Genomic DNA, 24,021 nt, shown 5'->3' with positions numbered 1-24,021 from the left:
CCACTTTCCCCCATATTATAGAAACATAGGAAGTGGGTGCAGGAGTGGGCCATTCAGCCCTTCAAGCCATTCAATATGATCATAGAACATAAAACACTACAGCACAAACAGGCCCTTCGGCCCATAAGTTGTGCCAATCATACCCATACCTACCAGGCCATAGAACTATCTATAACTCCCGATCCCATTAAATCCCTTGTACTCATCCAGAAGTCTTTTAAAAATACCCCAGCGAGTTCGCCTCCACCACCACCAACGGCAGCCGATTCCACTCACTCACCCTCCTCTGAGTGAAAAACTTACCCCTGACATCTCCTCGGTACCTGCTCCCAGCACCTTAAACCTGTATCCTCTCGTAGCGGCCATTTCAGCCCTGGGAAATAGTGTCCGAGAATTCACCCTATATACCTCTCAACATTTTATAAACCTCTATCAGGTCGCCTCTCAACCTTCGTCTCTCCAGGGAGAAGAGACCTAGCTCCCTCAACCTAACTTCATAAGGCATGCCTCCCAATCCAGGCAACATCCTTGTAAATCTCCTCCGCACCCTCTCAATAGCTTCCACATCCTTCCTGTGGTGAGGCGACCAGAACTGCGCACAGTACTCCAAATGGGGTCTGACAAGGGTCTTATAAAGTTGCAGCAATACCTCCTGACTCCTAAACTCAATCCCTTGATTAATGAAGGCTAGTACACCATACGCCTTCTTGACCACATCCTCCACCTGCGAGGCCGATTTAAGAGTCCTATGGACCCAGACCCCAAGGTCCTTCTGCTCATCAACACTGCTAAGACTCCTACCCTTGATATTGTACTCCTTATCATGGCTGATCACGCACTTTCAGTATTCTACTCTTACTTTCTCTCCATTGTCCTTCATTCCTTTATCCACAAAGGCCACATCCAGCTCCCCCTGGAACATATCTAACGAACCAGCCCAACAGCTTTCTGTGGTAGAGAATTCCACAAGTTCACAGTGAAGAGGTTCCTCCTCATCTCAGTTCTGAATGGCTTACTCCTTATTGTTAGACAGTGACCCCTAGTTCTGGTCTTCCCTAACATCAGGAACATTCTTCCCGTATCTAGTCTGTCCAGTTCCATCATGATTTTATAGTTTATATTTTATATCCTTTGATCCCTTCAGCCCAAAGTGCTATATCCCAACTCCTTTTTGAAAGTAGACAACGTTTTGGCATCAACCACTTCCTGGGGTGGCGAAATCCACAGGGTGACCACTCAAGGTGAAGCCATTTCTCCTCATCTCAGTTCGAAATGGATATCCCCATACCCTCAGACTACGACCCCAGTTCTGGACTCTCCCTGCCATTGGGAACATCCATTCTGCATATACCCTGTCTAATCCTATTCAATTTTTATAGGTTTCTATGAGATTCCTCCTTTATTCTTCTAAACACTAGCAAATATAATCCTGCCTTAATCTCTCTTCATATGTCAGTCCTGCCATCCCATGAATCAGGCTGGTAAAGCTTCGCTGCACTCCCTCCAAAGCAAGAACAGAATTGAAGACTATAGAAAATAGGATGAGATTTATACTGTTGTGGTGATAAGGTGGAACTGGAGACGACGGAGGCTGGAGAGAGAACCAGGAGAATTAGGAGTCAAATTTAGCAAAGACAAATATGGGCCCATTACAGGCAGAGATGGGAGAGTTTCTAATGAGGAATAAAGAAAAGGCAGAGAAACCAAGCAAATGCTGTGCATCAGTCTTCAGGGAGCCAGTGTGGGAGGGTGTTCCAATACCCAGTGGCACCAGTGTGGGAGGGTGTTCCAATACCCAGTGGCACCAGTGTGGGAGGGTGTTACATTCTACCTAATTTATGTGAAATGTAAATGTAAAACTCCAGAATTAAAGTTTATATGACATCAAAAGATGCAAGTTGTGATATTAATTCTTAACATTTTCAGGTTGAGTGTCCAGAGGAAGCACAGCTCCAATGAATTTTAATACTCCTTTCATGCAGAATGGAGTTTGGAGAACAGCCTGAAAATACTGTTAGCAGCACTTCCAACCCATGCTCCGTCGGCTGGCAGCTAAGGGGCTGAATTTCCACCAGGTTTCAGTGAACTGTACCATGAAATGGATATGAACTTTTCACGACACACCTTGGACAGTGAAAAGTCCAGCTACCATGTATGTCATTTCCCAAGCTTGTGTGTAGACTGCAAAGAGCATTATGTGCTGTGTAACACTAGGATTACGCATCTATCCTTGGTCCTGGCAGCCAGCTGAAGGGATAAATTGAGGGTGTCACCCAAGATGAAAAATGTTTTCTTTCCACAGCATATTTATAACAGACTGTAAAGAGATAGCTTCACACCGAAGGTTTATTTGACATGCTCACCTCTACAATGCCATGGCTGATTGTGCCATATTGCCTCTTGCGTAGCATCACCAAGCTGATGACAATCACCGTGGCTACAGCAACTGCAATCACCAACATTCCAATAAGGGCACTGCTGCTTAAGCTGAAGCCATCTTGCATATTCCCATCAGTGTCCTAGAGAAACGGAAACATTTAGTACAGTAGTCTATCTTGGGAGCAATCCCAAAGTTCGTTAAAACAAATGTAGCACTTTTAGTTATGTGCGGAGGAAAAATAAATTTGTGTAAGCCCGATTAAAATTCTCAAGAAAGAGCAAGTTGGATAAACAGAATCAGTACTTTGCCACCAGGATCTTATCCAACATTACAATTCTTTTTCTGCATAATCTCATGCACAATTTGCAAAAAAAGTATACACTGTTTTATTCATGATATCATTACTTTCTGAAGCACAAGTTATTCCCAAATGGATTGGACCTCACTCAACCTTCCCACCAGAAAGTGCTGTCCATACCATGTCATCGTCTCCTCCACTGACTCGTTCTGCATTGAAAATCATTTCTTTCACATCAAAGCTCTCATCAATTACCTGAGGAGGAGGAAGACACAGCTATTAGAGTTAATATGTGCAATTATCATAACAATACACCTACTGAGCTATCAAATTATCATTAGCAACAACTGAAACAGCAACAGGTCATTCAGCCACTGGAATCTGTTCTAATTTTTCACTAGATCATGGCTGAACTGCTTCAGTAACTCTTCTTACAACCTCCCATTCAAAGGAAAATTAATTTCTATCCACTCTTTCAAGTCACCATAACAGTTTTTTTATGTTGCAATAAAAACACCTTCAGATAGTACTGACCACTCAGCCTCTCATCACAGGGCTTCCCTCTCATCCCAGAGGCCAATTGAGTGAACCTTCGCTATACTGCAGATATGAGTTGTATGAGCATATTCTTAAATGTGGAGAGCAAAACTGCGCACAGTATTCCAGGTGTGGTCTCATCAAATTCCTGCACATTGTAGTAAGACTTCCATATTCATGCACTCCAATTCCTCATTGCAATGAATGTTAATGCTCCATTTACCTTCCGAACCGCTTTCTGTACTTGCATGCTAGTTTTGTGCTCATTGTACAAGTACAACAAAGTCTGTCCGAACATCAACAATTACAAGTCCCACACCTTTTTAAAAATATTTTGCGTTTCTATTTTCTATTCACACTGTCAAAAGTGAACCCCAACATACTGTACTCCATCTGTCACCTTGGGTGTCCATTCATTTAATCTGTTTATATCTCCTTGCAGCCTCTTTGCATCCTCTTCATAGCTTATGCTCTCAACTAGCTTTGTATTATCAACAACTTTAGAAACATTAATATACATTTTAAATCGTGGCGGCTCTAGTACTGATCTTGAGAGACATCAGTAGTCACAGCTTGCCAACTTGAAAATCGCCTACTCACTCCTGCTCTTTGCTTCCTGTCTGTGAACCAATCTTCTATCCATGTGAATATATTAACCCAATTCCATGAGCCCTTATCTTGTAAATTCGCCTTTTGTATTTTCAACTTATCTAATTTCGTTAGAAAATTAGAGAAAATCTTTTATCTAACATACAAACCACATCCGCAAAAGACTCGTCGAACACCATTTCACTTTTGTAAGACAGATCAACGCTGTCTGGTTGTTTGATGATTTTCTAATGCAGTGTTAAGATTATTTTAATTATCTACTGCAGCATTTTTTAAGTAACCAAAGCCAGGCTAACGAGCTGTAGTCTGTTTTCTCTCTTGCTCCTTTCTTAAATGTGTCACAGCTGCTGTCTTCCAGTATGTCAATCGAAGGAATGTGGGAAAACTATAACAGCACATCTACTTGCTCTGGATCTATCGCTTTTTGAACCTCGTGTGTAGGCCATCAGGTCCGAGAGACTTGAGGTTTTAGTCCCTTAAATTTCTCCAATTTTTTTTTCTCTTCCTGATACTAATTACCTAAAGTGTTGTACTCTTAGCATGCAGGTGACCCTCTATTTCTGGTTGCTGTTTGTCATTTCAGCTTTGAAGATGGACACAAAATATTTTAACAATGTATCTGCCTTTTCCTCACTCCCCATGATAACTTTCCTATCTCTGAGTCTAACGGACCAACAGTTACTAACACAACCCATTTATTTACTTCTAAGAGCTATTCCAGTTTGTTCTAATATTACTGACAAGTTTACCCTCTCAAAGAACAGTACAGCACAGGCCCTTCAGCACTCCAAGCCTACACCAATCATAACCAAGCATTTGACAAGGTACCGCACCAAAGACTGCTACATAAGATAAGGGTGCACAGTGTTACGGGTAATGTATTAGCATGGATAGAGGATTGGTTAACTAACAGAAAGCAAAGAGTGGAGGTGAATGGGTGTTTTTCTGGTTGGCGATCAGTGACTAGTGTGTGCCTCAGGGATCAGTGTTGGGACCACAATTGTTTAGGACGACTTGGAGTTGAGGACCAAGTGTAGTGTGTCGAAATTCACAGATGTCACTAAGATGAGTGGAAGAGCAAAGAGTGCAGAAGACACTGAAAGTCTGCAAAGGGATGTGGATAATCTAAGTGAGTGGGTGAGGATCTGACAGATGGAGTACAATGTTGGTAAATGTGAGGTCATCTATTTTGGTAGGAATAACAGCAAAATGGACTATTATTTAAGTGGTAAAAAATTGCAACAAGCTGCTGTGCAGAGAGGCCTGGGTGTTGTTCTGCAGGAATCTCAAGGAGTTGGTTTGTAGGTGCAGCAGGTAATTAAGAAGGCAAATGGAATTTTGTCCTTCATTGCTAGAGGGATGGAGTTTAAAAACAGCGAGGTTATGTTGCAGCTGGATAAGGTGCGGGTGAGGACACACCTGGAGTACCGTGTACAGTTTTGATCTCCTTACTCGAGGAAGGATATATTGGCCTCGGAGAGGGTCCAGAGGAGATTCACTAGGTTGATTCTGGAGTTGAGAGGGTTGGCTTGAGAGAGAGACTGAGGAGACTGGGCTATACTCATTGGAATTCAGAAGAATGAGGGTCGAGCTCGCTGAAACATATGATTATGAAGGGAATAGATAAAACAGAAGCAGGGGAGTTGTTTCCACTGGTGGGTGAAACTAGAACTCGGGGGCATAACCTCAAAAATAGGGGGAAGCAGATTTAGGACCGAGTTGAGGAGGAACTTCTTCACACTGTTGTGGGGGAATTAAAGTGATGGACACAAAATGGTTACCTGGGAAGGGACATTAACAGGCACTGGCTTTTGGCACAGACAATTACTTAGAAATTAAAACATGCAGGATCCGAAATGCTTCAGGAAACTGATCAGAGCTTGAGGCACTTTAGATAAGGGCAGACCCAGAACAATGAGTCTGAGGTCAGCCACAGATGGGGACGCAAATACATAAATGTAACAAGATCAGCCACTGAACCAGTCACTGATACAGGACATAACTGTATAAATGTGTCCATTCTATGAACAATGATATGTTAACTGTCCATGTCTGTACCTGTTGCTTGTAATGATACGTTAACTATCGATGTCGATATCTGTCTACTCAACTTGTAACTACGTGTTAACTGCTGATGTCTGTACTGCCCATTGTCTAAAAGGTATAAAAATGATCAACTACCATTGTGTAGCTGAGAAGGTAGCTGCCAAGTACTGCAGAATACCAGTGCTTTCTCTCACAGCATTGTATCCGAAATAAAACTATTGTTGAAACCTCCAAGTCTGACTTTGAAGTGGTAAATTTCCCACAACAACACAAAGGGTTGTGAATCTGTGGAATTCCCTACTCAGTGAAGCAGTAAAGGCTACCTCATTATATGTTTTTAAGGCAAGGATAGATAAATTTTTGAACAGTAAAGGAATTAAGGGTTGTGGTGAGCAGGCAGGAAGTGGAGCTGAGTCCACAAAAAGACCAGCCATGATCTTATTGAATGGTGGAGCAGGCTTGAGGGGCCAGATAGCCTACTCCTGCTCCTAGTTCTTACGATGCCTGCCTAAACTAAAACTGTATGCACTTAGAGTCTATATCCTTCCATTCCCAACTTATTCACGTATTCGTCTAGATGCTCTTTAAATGCCACTGTCATAACTGTTCCTATCACCTTCCCAGGCAGTGCGTTCCAGACGTTCAGTACCCTCTGCCTCACACAACTCCTCTAAACTTTTCCCCAAGCACCTTAAACCTATGTTCCCTAGTACGTGACTTTTCAAACCAAGGAAAAATCATCCGACTATTCATTCTGTCCATGGATCTTGAGCCATCCATCAGGACACCACACAATCTCTGTTGTTCCAGCGAGAACAAACCAAGCGTTTCCAACCTCTCCTCATAACTATCACCCTCCAGACTAGGCAACATCCTGGTACACCTCTTCTGTACCCTCTCCAAAGCCTCCACATCCTTCTGGTGGTGTGGCATCAAGAATTGCACATAATATTCCAAATGAGGCCTAAGGTTCTGTGCAACATGCAGATGCAGCATGACCTACCAATTTTTATACACAACGCTACGACCAACGGGGGCAAGCATGCCATATGCTTTCTTGACTACCTTATCCACCTGCGTTGCCACTTTCAGTGATTGGTGGACATGTACACTCAGATCTCTCTGCCTGTCAATACTCTTATGCGCTCTATTATTTACTGTATAATGGACCTTTCAAAATGCATTACCTCAATTGTATGAATTAAATTCCATCTGCCATTTTTCCACTAAAGTCAAGATGTAGACCCAAAATATAAGGTCTATATCTTGTATATGCCCTGACAATCCTCTTCACTATCCACAACTCAACCAATTTTTGAGCTATGAATTTACTACATTATCCTCCGAAGCATTTATATATACTACAAACAATAAAGGAGGGTGGCAGGGAGGGGGAGGGGAGTAGCGGGAAAGGAGTGAGAGGTGGGCTGGCCAGGGAAGGGGGGTCCGCCGGGGGGAGGCAGAGGGGGTCCATGAGTGTGGGAGGGAGATGGTGTTTGCGGGAGGAGGGATAGGAGGCTCAGTGGTTGCGGGGGTTGGTGAGGCAATTGCCAGGTAGAGTGACGGGGCTTGCGGGGGCAAGGAAAGGATGGAGGGAAGGGAATGAGACTTGGGGGGGGGAGGGGGGGGGGGCGGCAGTAGAGCGAGATAGAGGGGTAGAGCAAGATAGAGGGGGAGACAGACAGTTGGCAAGATCAAAATATAAGGGTGGAAGAAACAGGAAGAATGAGGGGGACTGTCATTGCCATCTCCACAAATACACAATCTCCCCAAAACACCTCCCCTTCCTCATGGAACTGCCATCATCCCAAATCCTCCTTTCCAGCATTCCTCAGCTCCCTGATCCAAGTTTCATCAGCTCCTCGAGCGCGAACAAAGTTAAATGTGGTCCACTGTGCAAAATATGTACACCCCTGTTTTTTTTTATATAAATCAAAGGAAGGGTTTAATAAAGAAACTTCATTCTCCAAACTTGGAGGCTTGCCCTGGGCCACTACAAGCTTCCCACACAAACTGTCTAAATATATCCAAGGTAGACATTCAGATTCTATAGATAATCAGCTAAATTGCACCTGTTTACAAGGCTGTTAGTCAGATTACATTGGAAAGAGCCTTTGACAGAAGGAGTGTCCATCCGAAGCCATTGTGTAGGATGGAGTTAAAACTTTCCTAGAATACAACTCTGCAACTCTCAGTTAAGTTACTCAGCCAGGATCCAGCAGTGTGCCAGAAAGCATGGAGGTAGGTGATGATTGAAATGGTCAAATTGTGAGGATTTTAAGTGAGACTGGAAGGTTTGTCTAACTTGTGCCAAAAAACCCTCACCATTAAAGACATCTTAAAAGATACCAGTCTGGGAAAGAAAAGGAATGGAAGTAAACCCTTGAGAGCTGATGTAGATTAGCTGATCTAGTTCAGCTAATAAAAACACATAACCATAGGTTTAAGAACGCCAACACAATACTGACTTAACAGTGAATGATCTTGCACGATAGGAATGCTGATAAGGGTCGATGCTATGGAAGACAGTTCTATATGACTAACAGGCAAGGAAAACATTTAAAAACATTTGAATTTATGAAATGACTGTAGTTTCAGGATTTAGTGAAGTTTCAGTCAGTGACAAAATACAGCAGGGCTTGATGGGGAAGTATAGATAGTGCCTGCATTTCAAGGGACAATGGTTTCAATGAATGTGGTTATGTTATCAGCAGTGGTCCGGAATAAAATGGCTACCAAAGCCAATTTGATGAATAGAGCTATACAGCTCCGAGCTGATAACGTGCAAGGCAGACATCAGGGAATTCTCAGGTTCAGATGAGTGTCATGTGGGTTCAATTTAGTCGGAATCATTCTCACATCTCGATCATCACATCTCACTGTCCAGCATTCTGTGTTGCTGGGCAACAGAAGGGATGTAACATCCATAATTAATGACAAATGATATCCCATGAGGTTCATACGTGTATTGTTATTGGCTGGAGTTAATGACAGGGTGATCCTTGACTGATTTATATTAATGTTTACTAGATTTAGTTTTAAGGGTCTTTTAAGAGACTTCTGGATGAGTTCACGGGACTTAGGATTGAGGGTTATAGGTAAGCCTAGTAGGTACAGATGTTTGGTGCAACTTGTGGGCCAAAGGGCCTGTTTGTGCTCTAGTTTTTCTACGTTCTATAATGCCCATCGGAAAGGTAGGCAATATGATTTTCTAAGTGTATAACTGTCCTTGCGAGGGCTTTGTATCTTACTGTGATAATGGGCTGCTAACATTCTATACCTCGAGTGCTGGGCTGCCTTGTATTGTTCTCCCATTCAACCATTCGGTTAAATAAAGTCATAGCTTAAAATCAGTACTCTGCATTTCATGAGCCTTTGTATTAGCTTAAATTTAACAATATATAGCCTCGAGAGAAAATCCTTATCAACAGGAGCTAAAAGTCACATTGCGTTGGCTCTGTGAAAATGGAATAATTACTTAAGGGACAGTGTAAATTAACCAGCTGAACTAGGATTTCAGTTGTGTTCAATCCAAAAGGGGAAAATTCTATTCTTTAGCTTGAAGTAGAAGTTGTCTACAAAAATAGTGTTTAGGCAAATGATAATGTTTTTAGTCTGTTGTAATAAAAGTCTTAAAACATAAAATGTTCTTGTGTCAACTTTTTCAGCTATCAACTGGAAGTTCAAATTTATTTTCTTTAAAGTTATTGCTCTGTACAGGGATAGTGATATAACTCCAATCACTATTTGTTGTCAGAATCTATCTAGCAAATTTACAATAAACAGGTTAATACCTGAAGTTAGGCAGAAAATACTGAAAACAGATTAATATTTGCACCTGAAACAAATCCATTAAAACAACATAACTCCACTTCCCTATCAGCAAACTCAAGATCTCAGATCAGATTACAGGATTCTAGTAAAGATGGTCCATACCACATTCTCTTTAACATTGTTCTCATCGCTGCTGATTGCATTCTCATCAGGTACCAATCCTTCAGGATCAATCATCCCAGAACCTGTTCACAATATAGTTAGTTACTCTGATGATATGTACATTGGATGATGAACATCATTAATTATGTGAAAGAAAAAGCTGTGAAACAGATTAAAGTTGACTGCTGTGAATTTCTAAATTAAAGCTCAAGATACAAGGAGTCTGATGTAACCCTCACCTCAGCTGCTGTCTGTCACCTTTGGAGCTACCAAAAGGTCCAGGCATATTGGGAAAAATGTGCTCTCAGTGTTATGCTGTATGCTGAAGCCTCTCAAGTTATTGAGGCATCTGTTTGATACGGAGCACAGAATCCCAAAGAAACAAACTGTAGTTACCCATGTCCAAAGCCAAGCTGCCAAGGCCAAAGCTTAGGGCAACATACCAGTGCTGAAACTTAACCAAATGGTGGAGGTTCTTAAGTTTCTACCACTTGTTCTGCCAGCAGCAACCCATGGGGTCACTAGATATAAGGTTACCCGAGCTAAGTAAGCTCAGCCCTCCTGGTACCATTATTGAAGCTGTCTGACTATTCCCATAGTGTTTTGGAGGACTGCATCCTTCCTGCTCTGTTATCAGTCTGACACAGTGAACCCACCTGGTTCCAAAATTCCAGCACTTAGAATGTCATCTTATGCCTACTCAAAAAAACAGACCCCATCTACAATTTACAATTAATTAATGACTGTACTGGTCACAACATTAGTACTTTAACAAAAACGTACACATATATCTGTGATTATTGTAACCTGGGGCTCACAGGGCAAGGATCAGAACTATGAAGCTCTTCCTTAAGCACTGACTTCGCATTCAAGCTGTGGAGATGCTGGCATTGGACTGGGGTAAGCACGGTAAGTCTCACAACACCAGGTTAAAATTCAACAGATTTATTTGTAGCAAATGCCACTAGCTTTCAGAACTGGCTGTTCCTTCGTCAGGTGGGTGGAAGTTCTGATCACAAACAGGGCAATATCAAGAGATAAACTCAATTTACTTGAATAATGATTGGAATGTGAGTCTTTTGAGCTAATCAAATCTTAAAAGGTACTGGACTACAACCTCCTCAGAAGACAAACACGGGACAGGTAGACAGAGTAGCTTCGTAGTCTAGTACTTCCCCGGAGCGTAGAGGCTACGACATCTTCTCTGGAGCCTTCAACACGTCATTGATGAAGACGAACATCTCGCCAAGGCCATCCCCACATCTTGCCTTCAAACAACCGCACAACCTCAAGCTGACCATTGCCCGCAGCAAACTGCCCAGCCTTCAGAAGAACAGTGACCACAACACCACACAACCCTGCCACAGCAACCTCTGCAAGACATGCCAGATCATCGACACGGATGCCAACATCTCACACGAGAACATGATCCACCAGGTACACGGTACATACTCCTGCAACTTGGCCAACATTGTCTACCTGATACGCTGCAGGAAAGAATGTCCCAAGGCATGGTACACTGGGGAGACCGTGCAGATGCTACGGCAGCGGACGAATGAACACCACTCGGCAATCACAAACTTCCTGTTGGGGAACATTTCAGCGGTCACCGGCATTTGGACTCTGATCTTCAGGTAAGTGTTCTCCAAGGTAGCCTTCACGACATATGGCAGCACAGAGTTGCTGAGCAAAGACTGATAGCCAAATTCCGCACACATGAGGATGGCCTCAACCGGGATCTTGGGTTCATGTCACACTATCTGTAACCCCCACAACTTGTCTGGACTTGCAAAATCTCACTAACTTTCCTGTCTTGAAATAATACACATCTTTTTAACCTGTGCTTAACGCTCTCTCCACTCAACATTGTCTGTACCTTTAAGACTTGGTTAGCTGTAAAGACTCACATTCCAATCATTATTCATGTAAATTGAGTTTGTGATCAGAATTCCTACCCACCTGACAAAGAAACAGCCAGTTCCGAAAGCCAGTGGCATTTGCTACAAATAAACCTGTTGGACTTTAACCTGGTGGCATGAGACTTCTTACTTAGCATTCAAGCCACAGAGCTGAGAAATGAACGAGTGTTAACTAATTCAATATCAGCATTGACATTCCAAAAGCATTAGTGATGTGTGAAATCTGGGGATCAGGATAAAGGATAGGAGAATTAGGACACAGCGCATTACAGTGGTCAGCTGCCTGAGCCTAACATTTGGCTCATGCTGTAATCCTGTAAACAATCCGCAACTGAGCTCACCTAAAAGGAATGCAGGCTTCTAATCTGAAAGCAAAAGCATTAAAGCTTTATACTGAAGCAGATGCCTTTGGGTTTGCAAAATCAACTGAAGGTAGCGGCCAATTTCATCCAACTTTCCAAAGTTCAGGACAATAGAAACATTCCAAGTAAACTTCAGACAAGTGACAACTAAACAGCGTAAACTAGGATGGCATGCAGGTCAGTGAAGCCTGGGAGTGGAAGAAAATTACTGTTTCCAGCAACAACAAATAAATGATAAGCAATTGATTGAGATGGGGAAGGCAAGTGGAAGAACAGGCTGAGGAGGAAGAATGAGTGTGAGAAGTGAGGCCTGGGACAGTTTTAAACCAACCTTTCTTAATTGCTGGCCACGAATCCGGCACTGTGCCTGGCAGCGAAGTCAAGAGAAATCGAAGAATGAAAAGACCAAGAAACAAAGAATAGGACAGACAGAATTCCTAATTTACATTTGTAAATACATGTGATTTTGAAGCAAGTCCAAATATTTGTGTATTAGAGTCCCATCTATGTCAAACAGTAGGTATCAAATGCTTTTATTAGTGTGAACCCTCGCTTTTCACAACTGAATCACAAAAACGAAGGTCCAAACTTCTGGTCCCTGTTAATCACAGCAACACTGCTTAAGGGCAACAACTGGGAGGGGAAATGAATTGGGATAGTTGCTTACAACACCATTGGTTGAATTGGTCCACATTCTGCTTGAATTCAAGTGGTCGTGATGTGGAGATGCCAGCGCTGGACTGGGGTAAAACAGAAAGAAATCCCACAACACCAGTTTAAAGTCCAAACACGTTTATTTGTAGCAAAAGCTGCTTTTGCTACAAATAAACCTGTTTGCTCTTTAAATTGGTGTTGTGGGATTTCTTTCTGAATTCAAGTGTCATGGTGCTTAGCACTGCTGCCTCTCAGTGCCAGGGACCCAGGTTCAATTCCAGCCTTGGGTGACTGTGTGGAGTTTTCAGGCTTTCCCCCAGCTGGTTTGGTTCCTCCCACAGCCCAAAGATGTTAGGTGGAATGGCCATGTTAAACTGCTCCATAGTGTTCAAAAAACTGTAGGTTAAGATGAATTAGCCATTGTATGGGGATAGGGCAGTAGGTAGGAAGCTTTCTCAGAGATTCTGTGCAGACTTGATGGGCTGAATGGCCTCATTCTGTACTGTAGGAATTCTGTAGGAGAACAAGTTTTAACATATTGATCCTTGTTAACTTGGTCTTGAATTATAGAAGGATCAGAAGAAAAACTCAATTACTGGAAAACGCACAATATTCTGAGATTCGGAGGTGCATGTTTGTAAAATTGACTGGAAGGACATTAGAAGAACATCTAACCTGATTGAGTTGCTTCAAACTGACACACAGAGCCTAAAAGTGGAAATATGCTCCAGCTATAAGCACCAATAGCCCCAAACATTGTGAACAAAATAATAAAGAAAAAAATCTTCATAAACATGCAAAAGGTTCCTTTCACTGAAATATTTTTTCCTCAAATTTAGTAGAGTCAGAAGTAGAAGCATTCGTATCTCAGTTCCTTCACTGAAACTCCAGAAGTCTAGGAGAAGCATTTGGGCACAGAGGTCAAATATAAAATCTGACTAGCATTTGGGTTTAAGACCAAACTTTTTGTAACAGCAGTATGCCATTTGCATTTTTACCACATGGCATTCCATCACCCATAGAGGCTGGGTTAAAACACCCCAACCTCATTGCAATTTAGACTTTCAAAGCTCATCGAGAATTTAATTCCATCTGGATTTACAGTATGCACACCACATCATTGTAATTTCAGCTCATTTGTTAATTTGTACCTATAAGGACAGGTGGACTACTGCAGTGAGAAGGCAGCCTTCATTGCCACCTACCACGCTTGGTGAACTTGCTGATGCTGACAAATTGTATCAAAATTCAGACACAAAAAGTACCAACTAGAGTCTCAGAAAGAGAGTCAGCCGAAGCATTTCCTGCTTTTTATGAAATATGCTTTCACATTAGGAAGTTGCACAAACAGAAACTGTAGATCTGAAGACAATAGAGCCCAATGCCAAACTATCCTGGGACGATTGTTTTTCGGAATGGGTCCTGGTGCCATTGCTCTTTACTGGCAGATTTTAAGGGCCACAAAATTACAGCCACACTGCAGTATTTGCAGTTTGGAAAGGATTCTTATAATTCTGAAACAAAATAATGACTGGGGTGATGCACTGGCTGGAGAGAAACAGAAATATTCTCCAAGATTAAGACTTCATTAAGGAAAACAGCAGAGATTTAATCTAGAAGTTAGATTCATTTTAATTAATTAATTAAAATAAATTGTTATCAATGCTCACGTTCACCTTTTTATGTTCTTTACTACATTACGTACAGTATAGGAATTTAGGAATGAATTAAACTGATCTGTTTTATAAACAATCTAAAGCTTCTTTGTAATTTGAAAATTGATCGCAACATTGGCACAATCACTGAAGAGGAAGGGGTGAAAAAGGGACACATGTTAACCAGCCAAATTTATTTATGTACGTATATCTCCCTTCTCATTCCTGATCACCCCTAGCCTCCCTCCGTCTCACGATCTTCACGGTGTCATGGCAATCCTGATCTAAACCAGGGTGTGTGTGTTGGGATGGGATTGATCAGCTCACCTTTGAAAGTTCTTGACCTTATATTGAAAAAAATCTCTACCTTGCAAGGAGAAATTTCTTCATGTACAATTTATCCTGAATAATCAATCTTTTAATTATTGCATTGAAGAACCAAATCAATTTTGCATTCTTTGTTTCAAGCGCACATACCTTCTACATCAGCGATAGCCGGCATGGTCTTAACCTGAATCGGCCGGAATGGTTTGCCATCAACAAATGGTGCCTCGATGGAATCAAAAGCAGTTTGGCTTTCAGAGCTGGAAGCAAGTTGATCCATACCAAAGTGTTGCTCCTGCAATAGTTCATCTAGGAAGAGTGCATTTCACATTGTCACATTTTGCTGGGATGAAGCCAACAAAACAAATTGATCTACAAAAATCCAACCACTGATGAATTACATACAAGCTGAAAATAACCAGGTTAATCAGATTCAGAGGCATGTCAAATTTCAGCACTTTTTCTCTAGCTATCTAGTACAAAGTATTTACACATAGGTATGAATCAGGAGTAGGCCATTTGGCCCCTCAAGCCTGCTTCACCATTTGATTATTAGATCATGGCTGCTCTGACTGTGGCTTCATTTCTACATTCCTATCTACCTGGCACAACCTTTGATTCCCCCGTTAATCAAGAATCTAACTCAAACTTAAAAGTGTTTATTGACCCCGCCCTAGATGCTCCCTGTGGGAGAGAATCCCAAAGATTAATGACCTTCAGAAAAAAAATTCTCCTCATCTCTGTCCTAATCAGGACACCCCCTTTTTTTAAAAAAAGTGATGTTCCCTCATTCTTGTATTGCTGAGACTGCCCAAGTTGTCTTCTCCATCCGTTCCTGTGCAGCAAGGAGGACATGTTGCTCACTTGCAGCTCTCTGACCTGGAATTCAGTGGCTGCATGGTGACTGAACTGGAACAGTTGCCTGCTCAATTATCTTTGTTTACTATGAGCAAGCACTTATGAATTCATTTGGGAACTTACTACATGGGGAAAAGTTACACATTAGAAAACGCTAAATTATTTTGTGACATCACAGAATATTCCAAAAAGCGTCCAATAGTTGATGGGTCTAGAACCAGAGGGCACAATTTCAAAATATGGGGGATGCCATTTAGGCCTGAGATGAGGAGAAATTTCTTTACAGGTTGTGAATCTTTATTGAACCGTAGGACATTACAGAACAGAAACAGGCCCTTTGGCCCTTCTTGGCTGTGCCAAGCCATTTTTCTGCCTAGTCCCACTGACCATATCCCTCCACACCCATCTCATCCATGTACCTGTCCAAGTTTTTCTTAAATGTTAAAAGTGAGCCCGCATTTACCACTTCATCTGGCAGCTCATTCCACACTCCCACCACTGTGTGAAGAAGCCCCCCCCTAATATTCCCTTTAAACTTCTCCCCCTTCACCCTTAACCCACATCCTCTAGTATTTTTTTCTCCCCTAGCCTCAGTGGAAAAAGCCTGCTTGCATTCACTATAGAACCTATAATTTTTTACCCAGAGGGCTGTGGATGGTCAGTCATTGTGTTTGTTTAAAGCAGAGATTGGTAGATTTTTGATTCACAATAATGTAAAGGGTCATGGAGATAATGGGCGTAAAAGGTATGGAAGTGTTTGATCAGACACAATCATATTAAATAGTGGAACAGACTTGATGGGCTGAATGGTCTACTCCTGTTCCCATGTTTCTACAAAATTAATAAGCGAGTACAGAAGGTCAAGGAAATAAAGGCCAGTAAACAAACAACAAATTGTTCAGTGATTAGTGGATATAATTCAATGCAAGGAGTCATTTGAACAAGGAAGATAAGCTGAGGGCACAGATAGATATCTGGAATTATGAGATCATAGCTATTATTTAGAGGTGGCTTAAAGAAAGAGAGGAATGGAATGGCAGCTTGATGTTCCTGGTTATAAATTAGAATCGAAAGAGGGATAAGGTGAGGAGTGGGGGGTGGGAACAATAGTGTTACAATATTAGTTAAAGAAACAATGATAACTATGAGGAGAAGGTGACATGTCAAGAGGATCAAATGAAATCATAATGGGATGAACAAAAGCACAAAAAAGAAGCAACTACACTTTTTGGAATAAATGCTCTCACAGGGAGACAGAGAAGCAGTTCGGCAAACTGAAAAGTGCAGAAGCAAAATGGGGGATTAATAGCAAGGGATTTACTACCATCATGTTAAATGGGGGGAAATAGAATGTACAAGAATCACAATCATAGAAACCCTACAGCGCAGAAAGAGGCCATTCGGCTCATCAAGTCTGCGCCGACCACAATCCTACCAAGGCCCTACCCCCATATATTACCCACTAATCTTTCTAACCTATGCAAATCAGGAACACTAAGGGGCAATTTTAGCATGGCCAATCAACCTAACCTGCACATCTTTGGACTGTGGGAGGAAGCTAGAGCACCCAGAGGAAACCCACACAGACACGAGGAGAACGTGCAAACTCCACACAGACAGTGTTCCGAGCCGGGAATCAAACCCAGGTCCCTGGCGCTGTGAAGCAGCAGTGCTAACCACTGTGCTACCACGTCGCCCAAAAAGTACAACATAATTCTTAAAACACATTCAAAAGAATTTTTTTAGCCTGAGTAACAAGTCCACCAAAAGAAGGGGCAATTTTAGACTGAATTCTATCAAATGAATCTGAGTGGACGGAAGCAGTGTTAGTGGGAGAGCATTTTATTGGTAGTAATCACTATTCCAAAAGATTTAGAGTAATTATAGAAAAGGATAAAGATGGATCAGGCTGAGGCCGTTTTTATTAAGCTGTGCTGTGATGTGTCAAAAGTGGACTGAATAGCTACTTGAAAGTAAATCAGTGTCTGAGCATTGTGAGATGGTCAAAGAGGAGTTCAGGAAAAATACATTCCCACAAAGAATATTCTCAGATATCAAACAGCATAGAGTAGGATAAGGCAATAAGAAAGCTTATGTCAGAAATTAATATCTCAACACTGCAGAATGCTTGAGGTATCAGAAATATAAGGTGACATCACAAAAAGCTGGGAATGAAATAAGGGCATGAAAGAAAATATTGACAAGTAAAACCAAGAATAGCCAAGAGCAAAAGGTTAACTCAGGAGAAAGAGCATAGGCAATTAGAGACCAAAGGAATTGCTGGTGCGTGTGGAGCCACAAGATGTAGCAGTGGTTCTTAATGGGTACTTTGCATCTCTTTTCACAAGAAAGGAGCAAAGCAGACATTCTCGTCAGAAGTGTAAAATACTGTCTGGGACAAACAATGAGAGTGGAATGATTAAGTTGTACAGCATCTCTGAAAGTGGACAACTCATGAATCCCAGAAGAAATATATCCCAGGCTGCTGAGGAATGTAACAGAGAAGGCTATGACCATCACTCTTCATAGAGCATTACAGCGCAGTACAGGCCCTTCGGCCCTCGATGTTGCGCCAAACAGTGGAACCAATCTAATGACCCTCTAAGAGCTTCAATCTTCTTGGATACAGGTGTGATACCAGAAGAATGAGGGCAACTAATGATGCACCACTTTTTAAGTAGGAAAGCAGGGATAGCCTGAATAAATACAGGCCATCAGCCTAAGCTCAGTGGTGGAAAATGATTGTGAACAATCCTGACACACATTTGAAATCATCATTTAAAGAGGAACAGTCAGGACAGATTTGTTAAGGGCAGACTGCATCTGGCTAAATTGACTGAATATTTTGAGGAGATAGCAAAGAAGCTTGATTAGGGTAGTGCATTTGATGCAATTACCCCATGACATTACGATCGCTGAAATCTACACCATCAACATCCAGCGGTTATCAATGAATCATTTAAGTACTATAGCTACAAGAGCAGGTCAGAGGCAAAGAATCCTGTGGCAAGTAACTCACCTCCCGACTCCCCAAAGACTATCCTCAATCTACAAGGCACAAGTTAGGAGTGGATTGGAATACTTTCCACTTGTCTGGAAGAATGCAGCTCCAAACACTCAAGAGGCTGCACGCTACCCACAAACATTCTCTTCATCACCAATGCACAGTGGCAGCAATATGTCCCGTTCCGGAATTCCCTTCCTAACAGCACTGTGGGTGTAACCACATTATGTGGATTGCTGTGATTCAAGAAGTCAGCTCACCATCACCTTCTCAGGGCAATTAGGAATGGGCAATATTATGTCTGGGTCTTGTTGTCATGAGGAACAGTTTATTTCAGGTCTTTACAGTTGCACAGTCTGACTCCCCAAGCTCCATCCTGGAGCATGCCACTCAGGATCACCTGATGCACACTTAAAGGGAAGGCACACACCCAAACTTGCATATGTAACAGGCAATAAATGCTGGCCTAGCCAGCAATGTCCACATCATCGAGAAGAATTATATTTAGCACCAAATGAAGCTACATCAGGACTACTTGCCTGGTCCCTCAAGCTCAAGAAGCTTACGGGGTCCAAGATAATGTGCAAAATTGAAGCAAAGTTTATTGGTCAGTGGGTGTTTCTGTGACTTGAAAGCTATTTATAGTAGAGACTCCACAGGGCTCAGCATGAGGTTCCTTTGCATGTAAACCAGTAATAATTGAGAGTCAAATATAAAATAGAATATAAAAGCAGGAAAACTACAAATGAGTTGTATGAAACGCTTGTTTGACCACAGCTAGAGTAGAATGTGCTGTTCTAGTCACTACGGTACAGGAAGGATGTGATTGTAAGGGGCAGGATATTTAGTGGGAAGTTGAGGAAAACCTTTTTCACCCAGAGGGTGGTGGGAAGCTGAAACACTAACTGAAAGGTGGGAACGCTCACAACATTTAGAAGATATTTAAATGAGCGCTTGAAATGCCACAGCTACACAGGGCTATGGACCAAGTACCAGAAAATGGGATTCAAATAGGTAGGTGCGCTAACAGCAATTTGTCCCCATGTCAGATATACTGAAGTGGTCATAGAAGGCAGCCCACCATCCAACAACAATCAGGGATGGGAACAAACACTAGCAGTGCAGACAAAAATGGGCCGAAAGGCCTCTTTCTGTGCTATAAAACTCTGACTCTAAAAGAATCTAAATATGAATTAGGAAGCTTTCAGATTATATGAAAATTTGCCATGTGGCTGAGTGTGACAAAGACTGCGAAAAGATATCGATGGTCAGGTGGGCAAAACATGGCAAATGGAATTTATCGTGAGAAATATGAGGTAATGCATTTGAGAAGGACAAATCAGGCAAAAGAACACACAATAAGTGCAGTATTTTGACAAGTATAGGGAATGGAGGGATCCTGGAATCTCTGTCTACGGTTTCCTGAAAGGAACAGGTTGAGTATATAAATTGAGCAAAGTGGTGTCCAGAATATTTTCCTTTAATGGTTAAAGTACAGATTATAAGAATGGGGAGGTTATGCTAAAGATTACACTAAAACACAAGATGAAAAGAACTGTCCCACATACAAGTCAAGAAACATACTCCTTAAATTACACCTTACAGTCAATATCCCAGACACAACCATCACCATGTCCTAATAGCAGGACAGACTCACCAGAGGTGGTAGCACATTTGGTAGAGAGTTACCCTACGAGTCCTCAACATCCAACCTTAAAGTCTCATCGTATCAAGCCAAACATGGGCAACGGAATTACCGCCTATCCTCCCTCAACTAATGGATCAGTGTTCTCCATGTGGAAAGCAGTTTGGTAGAAGCACCAAGGGTTGAACAGGCACAGAGTTGGTTGGGGGATTTCAACACCCATCACCAAGAATGAATCAGTAGCACCAAGCTGGCTGAATCTTGAATGACATAACTGCGAAACTGGGCTTTCAGCAAGTCATAAGGGAATCAAATGGAAAAACCCTTATCCTCACCAAACTAATTGTTTAAAATACATCTGTCCATGACTGTTCTGGAAAGAGTGACCATTGCAAAGTTCTTGTGGAAATTAAGTGCTGCTTTCAGACCGAAGATACTTTCCATCATGTTGTGTGCCTCTATCACCATGCTGGATGGGAAAATTCAGAACCTATCTAGGAACTCAAAATTGGGCATCTACATGGCACCGTGGACCATCCGCAGCAATGGAATTGCATTAAACTATCACCTTATGGCCTGGCATATCTCCCACTCTCTCATTACCATCAAGCCAAGAGATCAGTCCTGGTTCCATGTAGAATGCAGGAAGGCATGCGTGAAAATGAAGTACAAATCTGGTCACGCTACAATGCAAGTCTACTTGTATACCCAACAGCAAAAGCAGCATGTGATAGACAGAGCTAAGTGATCCCAAAATGAAAGCGCCGCAATCCTGCCACATCCAGTTGTGAATTGTGGTGGGCAATTAAACAAATAACTGGAGGAAGAGATTCCGCTATTACTGCCATTATTTTAAATGTATTTGCTTATGGGATGCGGGTGTTGCAAGCAAGGCCAGTGTTTGTTCCCATCCCTGATTGTTGTTGGATGGTGGGCTGCCTTCTATGACCACTTCAGTGCATCTGTCATGGGGACAAACTGCTGTCAGGAACGAAGTTCCAGAATTTTGATCTAACAACAGTGAAGGAACAGCAATATTTTTCCAAGTCAGGATGGTGTGTGACTTGAGAGGAGAACTTGCAGAAGCCGGTTTCCATGCAACTCTTGACTTTCCAAGTGGTGGAAGTCATAGGTTTGGACAGTCCTGTCTAAGGAGCCTTAGTGAGTGGCTCAGTGTGTCTTGTAGATGGTACACAATGTTACTAGTGTGTATTAATGGTGGAGGGAATTAATGTTTAAGGTGTTGGATGGGAGGCCAATCAATCAGCTGCTTTGTCCTGGGTGGCTTCAAGCAAAATGGAGAGCATTCTACCGCACTCTGGACTTGAGAACTCAGCTGATGAGAGACAAACTGCCTTTGATGTGAACAAATACAAGGTAATGAAACGGCAATCAACATGTGAATTTAAATCAAATAATTGAAATTGATGAGACTGTTAAAAAAAGCAAACAGTACAAAGGCAAGCAAGTGACACTAAACTTTATAAATCACTTTTGGCCTCAGCTACAATTCTGGGCAAAACATTTTAGAATGGCTATCAAGAGCTGAGAGGGCACAGGGGAGATTAATGACAGTGCTACTAGTGATGAGAGGCTTCAGTTACGTAGAAAGACTAGTAGTGTCCTTCAAGCAGAGGTTAGAGGAAATTTAGAGGTCAAAATTGTGAAGCATTTTGATAGAGTAAGTAACAATGAGCTGCCAAAGGCATAATAATCGTTAACCAGCAGTGACAAATTAAAGACTATTTTTCAGTGCAGTGAGTTGTGATCATTTGAAATACACTGCCTTAAGGGTTGTCAAAGTGGATTCAATTCTAACTTTTCAAAAGAAATTAAATAAATAGTTGAAAAGGAAAAATTTGTAGGTTGATGATTCTGAACAGATGGTAAATTGACTGGTTTGTAGCTTGCTTTAAAATGGCATGGAAAGGCAGAAATAAACAGATTTAATGAGGGTGTTTAATGAAATAGACCAGAGTTGGCTTTTGTGTGTTGTAAAGGTTAAACCTTCAGACAGCAGAGGACATAAAGATTGAAGGGACAATATAGATCCGTGAGTCTAACATTGGTAATAGGGAAGTTGCTAGAATCATTATCAAGGATTTCGTAGCATAGCATTTGGAAAGCAGTGACATAATCAAAGTCTGTATGGATTTATGAAAGGGAAATCATGCTTGACAAATCTCCTGGAATTCTTTGAGGATGTAACAAGCAGAGTTGACCAGGGAGAACCAGTGGATGTGGTTTACTCAGACTTTCAGAAAGCTTTTGACAAGGTCTCACATAGCAGACTGTGTAAAATTAAGGTGCATGGGATTGCAGATAATTTCTTGATATGAATAGAAAGCTGGTTAGCAGACAGGAAGCAAAGAGTTGGAACAAACGAGTCTTTCCCCAATCGGAAGACAGTGACCAGTGGGGTACCATGGTGATCTGTGCTAGGACCCCAACTGTTCACATTATATGTGAATTATTTGGAAGAGCGAACTAAATGTATTATCTCCAAATTTGCAGATGATACAAAGATGGGTGGGAGGGTGAGCATATGTATGGCAGATAAATTATAATGTGGATAAACGTTAGGTTATCCATTTCAGTAGCAAAATTAGGAAGGCAGATAATTATTTGAATGAGTGTACATTGAGACGGGGGATACTCAGTGATACCTTGGTGTTTTCATGCAAAAGTCACTGAAAGTAAGTGTGCAGGTAGAGCAGGCAGTAAGTAACAAGGCAAATGGTATGTTGGTCTTCATAGTGAGTGGATTTGAGTACGGAATAGGGGTATCTTCCTGAAATTGTATAGGGCATTGGTGAAGTCACACTTGGAGTATTGTGTGCAGTTTTGGTGTTTTTATCTGAGGAAGGATGTCCGTGCTATAGAGGGAGTACAGCGAAGGTTTACTAGGCTGATTTCTGGGATGGCAGGTCTTTCATATGAAGGAAGATTTAATCAGTTAGGATTATATTTATTGGAGTTTAGAAAAGTGAGAGGGATACTCATAGAAACTTATAAAATTTTAATAGGATTAGACAGGGTAGATTCAGAAAGAATTTTCCCAGTGGTAGGGGTCAGAGCTTAAGGATAACAAGTAAAATTTTTAGGACTGAGGTGAAGCAGTACAGTGACACAAAAGGTTAGCACTGCTGCCTCACAGCGTCAGGGGCCTTGAGTTACTGTGTAGGGTTTGCACGTTTTCCCCGTGTCTGCATGGATCTGCCAGGTTTCCTCTGGGGGCACTGATTTCCTCCCAAAGTCCAAAGATATGCAGGTTAGCTGGATTGGCCATGCTAAATTGTCCTTTAGTGTTTCAAGGTAAATAGGTTAGGAGGATTAGCAGGGTAAATATGAGGGGTTGCAGGGATAGGGCCTGGGTAACATGCTCTGTCGGGACTCGATGGGCTGAATGGCCTCCTTTTGCACTATAGGGATTTTATGATTCTTTGAAATTTCTTCACCCAGACAGTGGTGAATCTGTGGAATTCACTACCAGAAAGTATTTGAGGCCACAGCATTGTGGGAAAAGAATTAGATATAGCTGTTGAGGCCAAAGGAATTAAGGGAAGTGGGGGAGGAGGAGAGATCAGCCATATTTTTATTCATTTGTGGGACGTAGGCATTTCTGGCTGGCCAGCATTTATTGCCCAACCCTAGATGCCCTTGGGAGTGCAGTTGAGAGTCAACCACATTGCTGTGGCTCTGGAGTCACATGTAGGCATGGCAGATTTCCTTCCCTAAAGGCCATTCGCGAACCAGGTGTTTTTTCTGACAAGCAACAATGGTTTCATGGTCAT

The 24,021-nt window shown here is 41.9% G+C and overlaps 1 protein-coding gene across 3 annotated transcripts in view; it reads right to left on the bottom strand.

Moving 5' to 3' along the window:
• Positions 1–24,021, bottom strand: part of aplp2 (amyloid beta (A4) precursor-like protein 2) — a 201,029-nt gene that overhangs the window by 2,521 nt on the left and 174,487 nt on the right. For 2 of the 3 annotated variants that reach the window (XM_080214733.1, XM_080214735.1), the window contains 5 exons: positions 14,874–15,029; positions 12,419–12,454; positions 9,807–9,889; positions 2,859–2,933; positions 2,364–2,519 (listed from right to left, as the gene is read on the bottom strand). In XM_080214733.1, coding sequence (XP_080070859.1) covers positions 2,364–2,519; positions 2,859–2,933; positions 9,807–9,889; positions 12,419–12,454; positions 14,874–15,029 — 506 coding nt within the window. The remainder of the gene's footprint in view (positions 1–2,363; positions 2,520–2,858; positions 2,934–9,806; positions 9,890–12,418; positions 12,455–14,873; positions 15,030–24,021) is intronic. The other variant, XM_080214734.1, reaches the window with a different exon arrangement.

The sequence above is a fragment of the Carcharhinus amblyrhynchos genome, chromosome 29, assembly GCF_965287045.1.
Source record: "Carcharhinus amblyrhynchos chromosome 29, sCarAmb.v2.hapA, whole genome shotgun sequence".
Classification (NCBI taxonomy): domain Eukaryota; kingdom Metazoa; phylum Chordata; class Chondrichthyes; order Carcharhiniformes; family Carcharhinidae; genus Carcharhinus; species Carcharhinus amblyrhynchos.
This window is presented reverse-complemented; position numbering and strand designations above follow the sequence as displayed.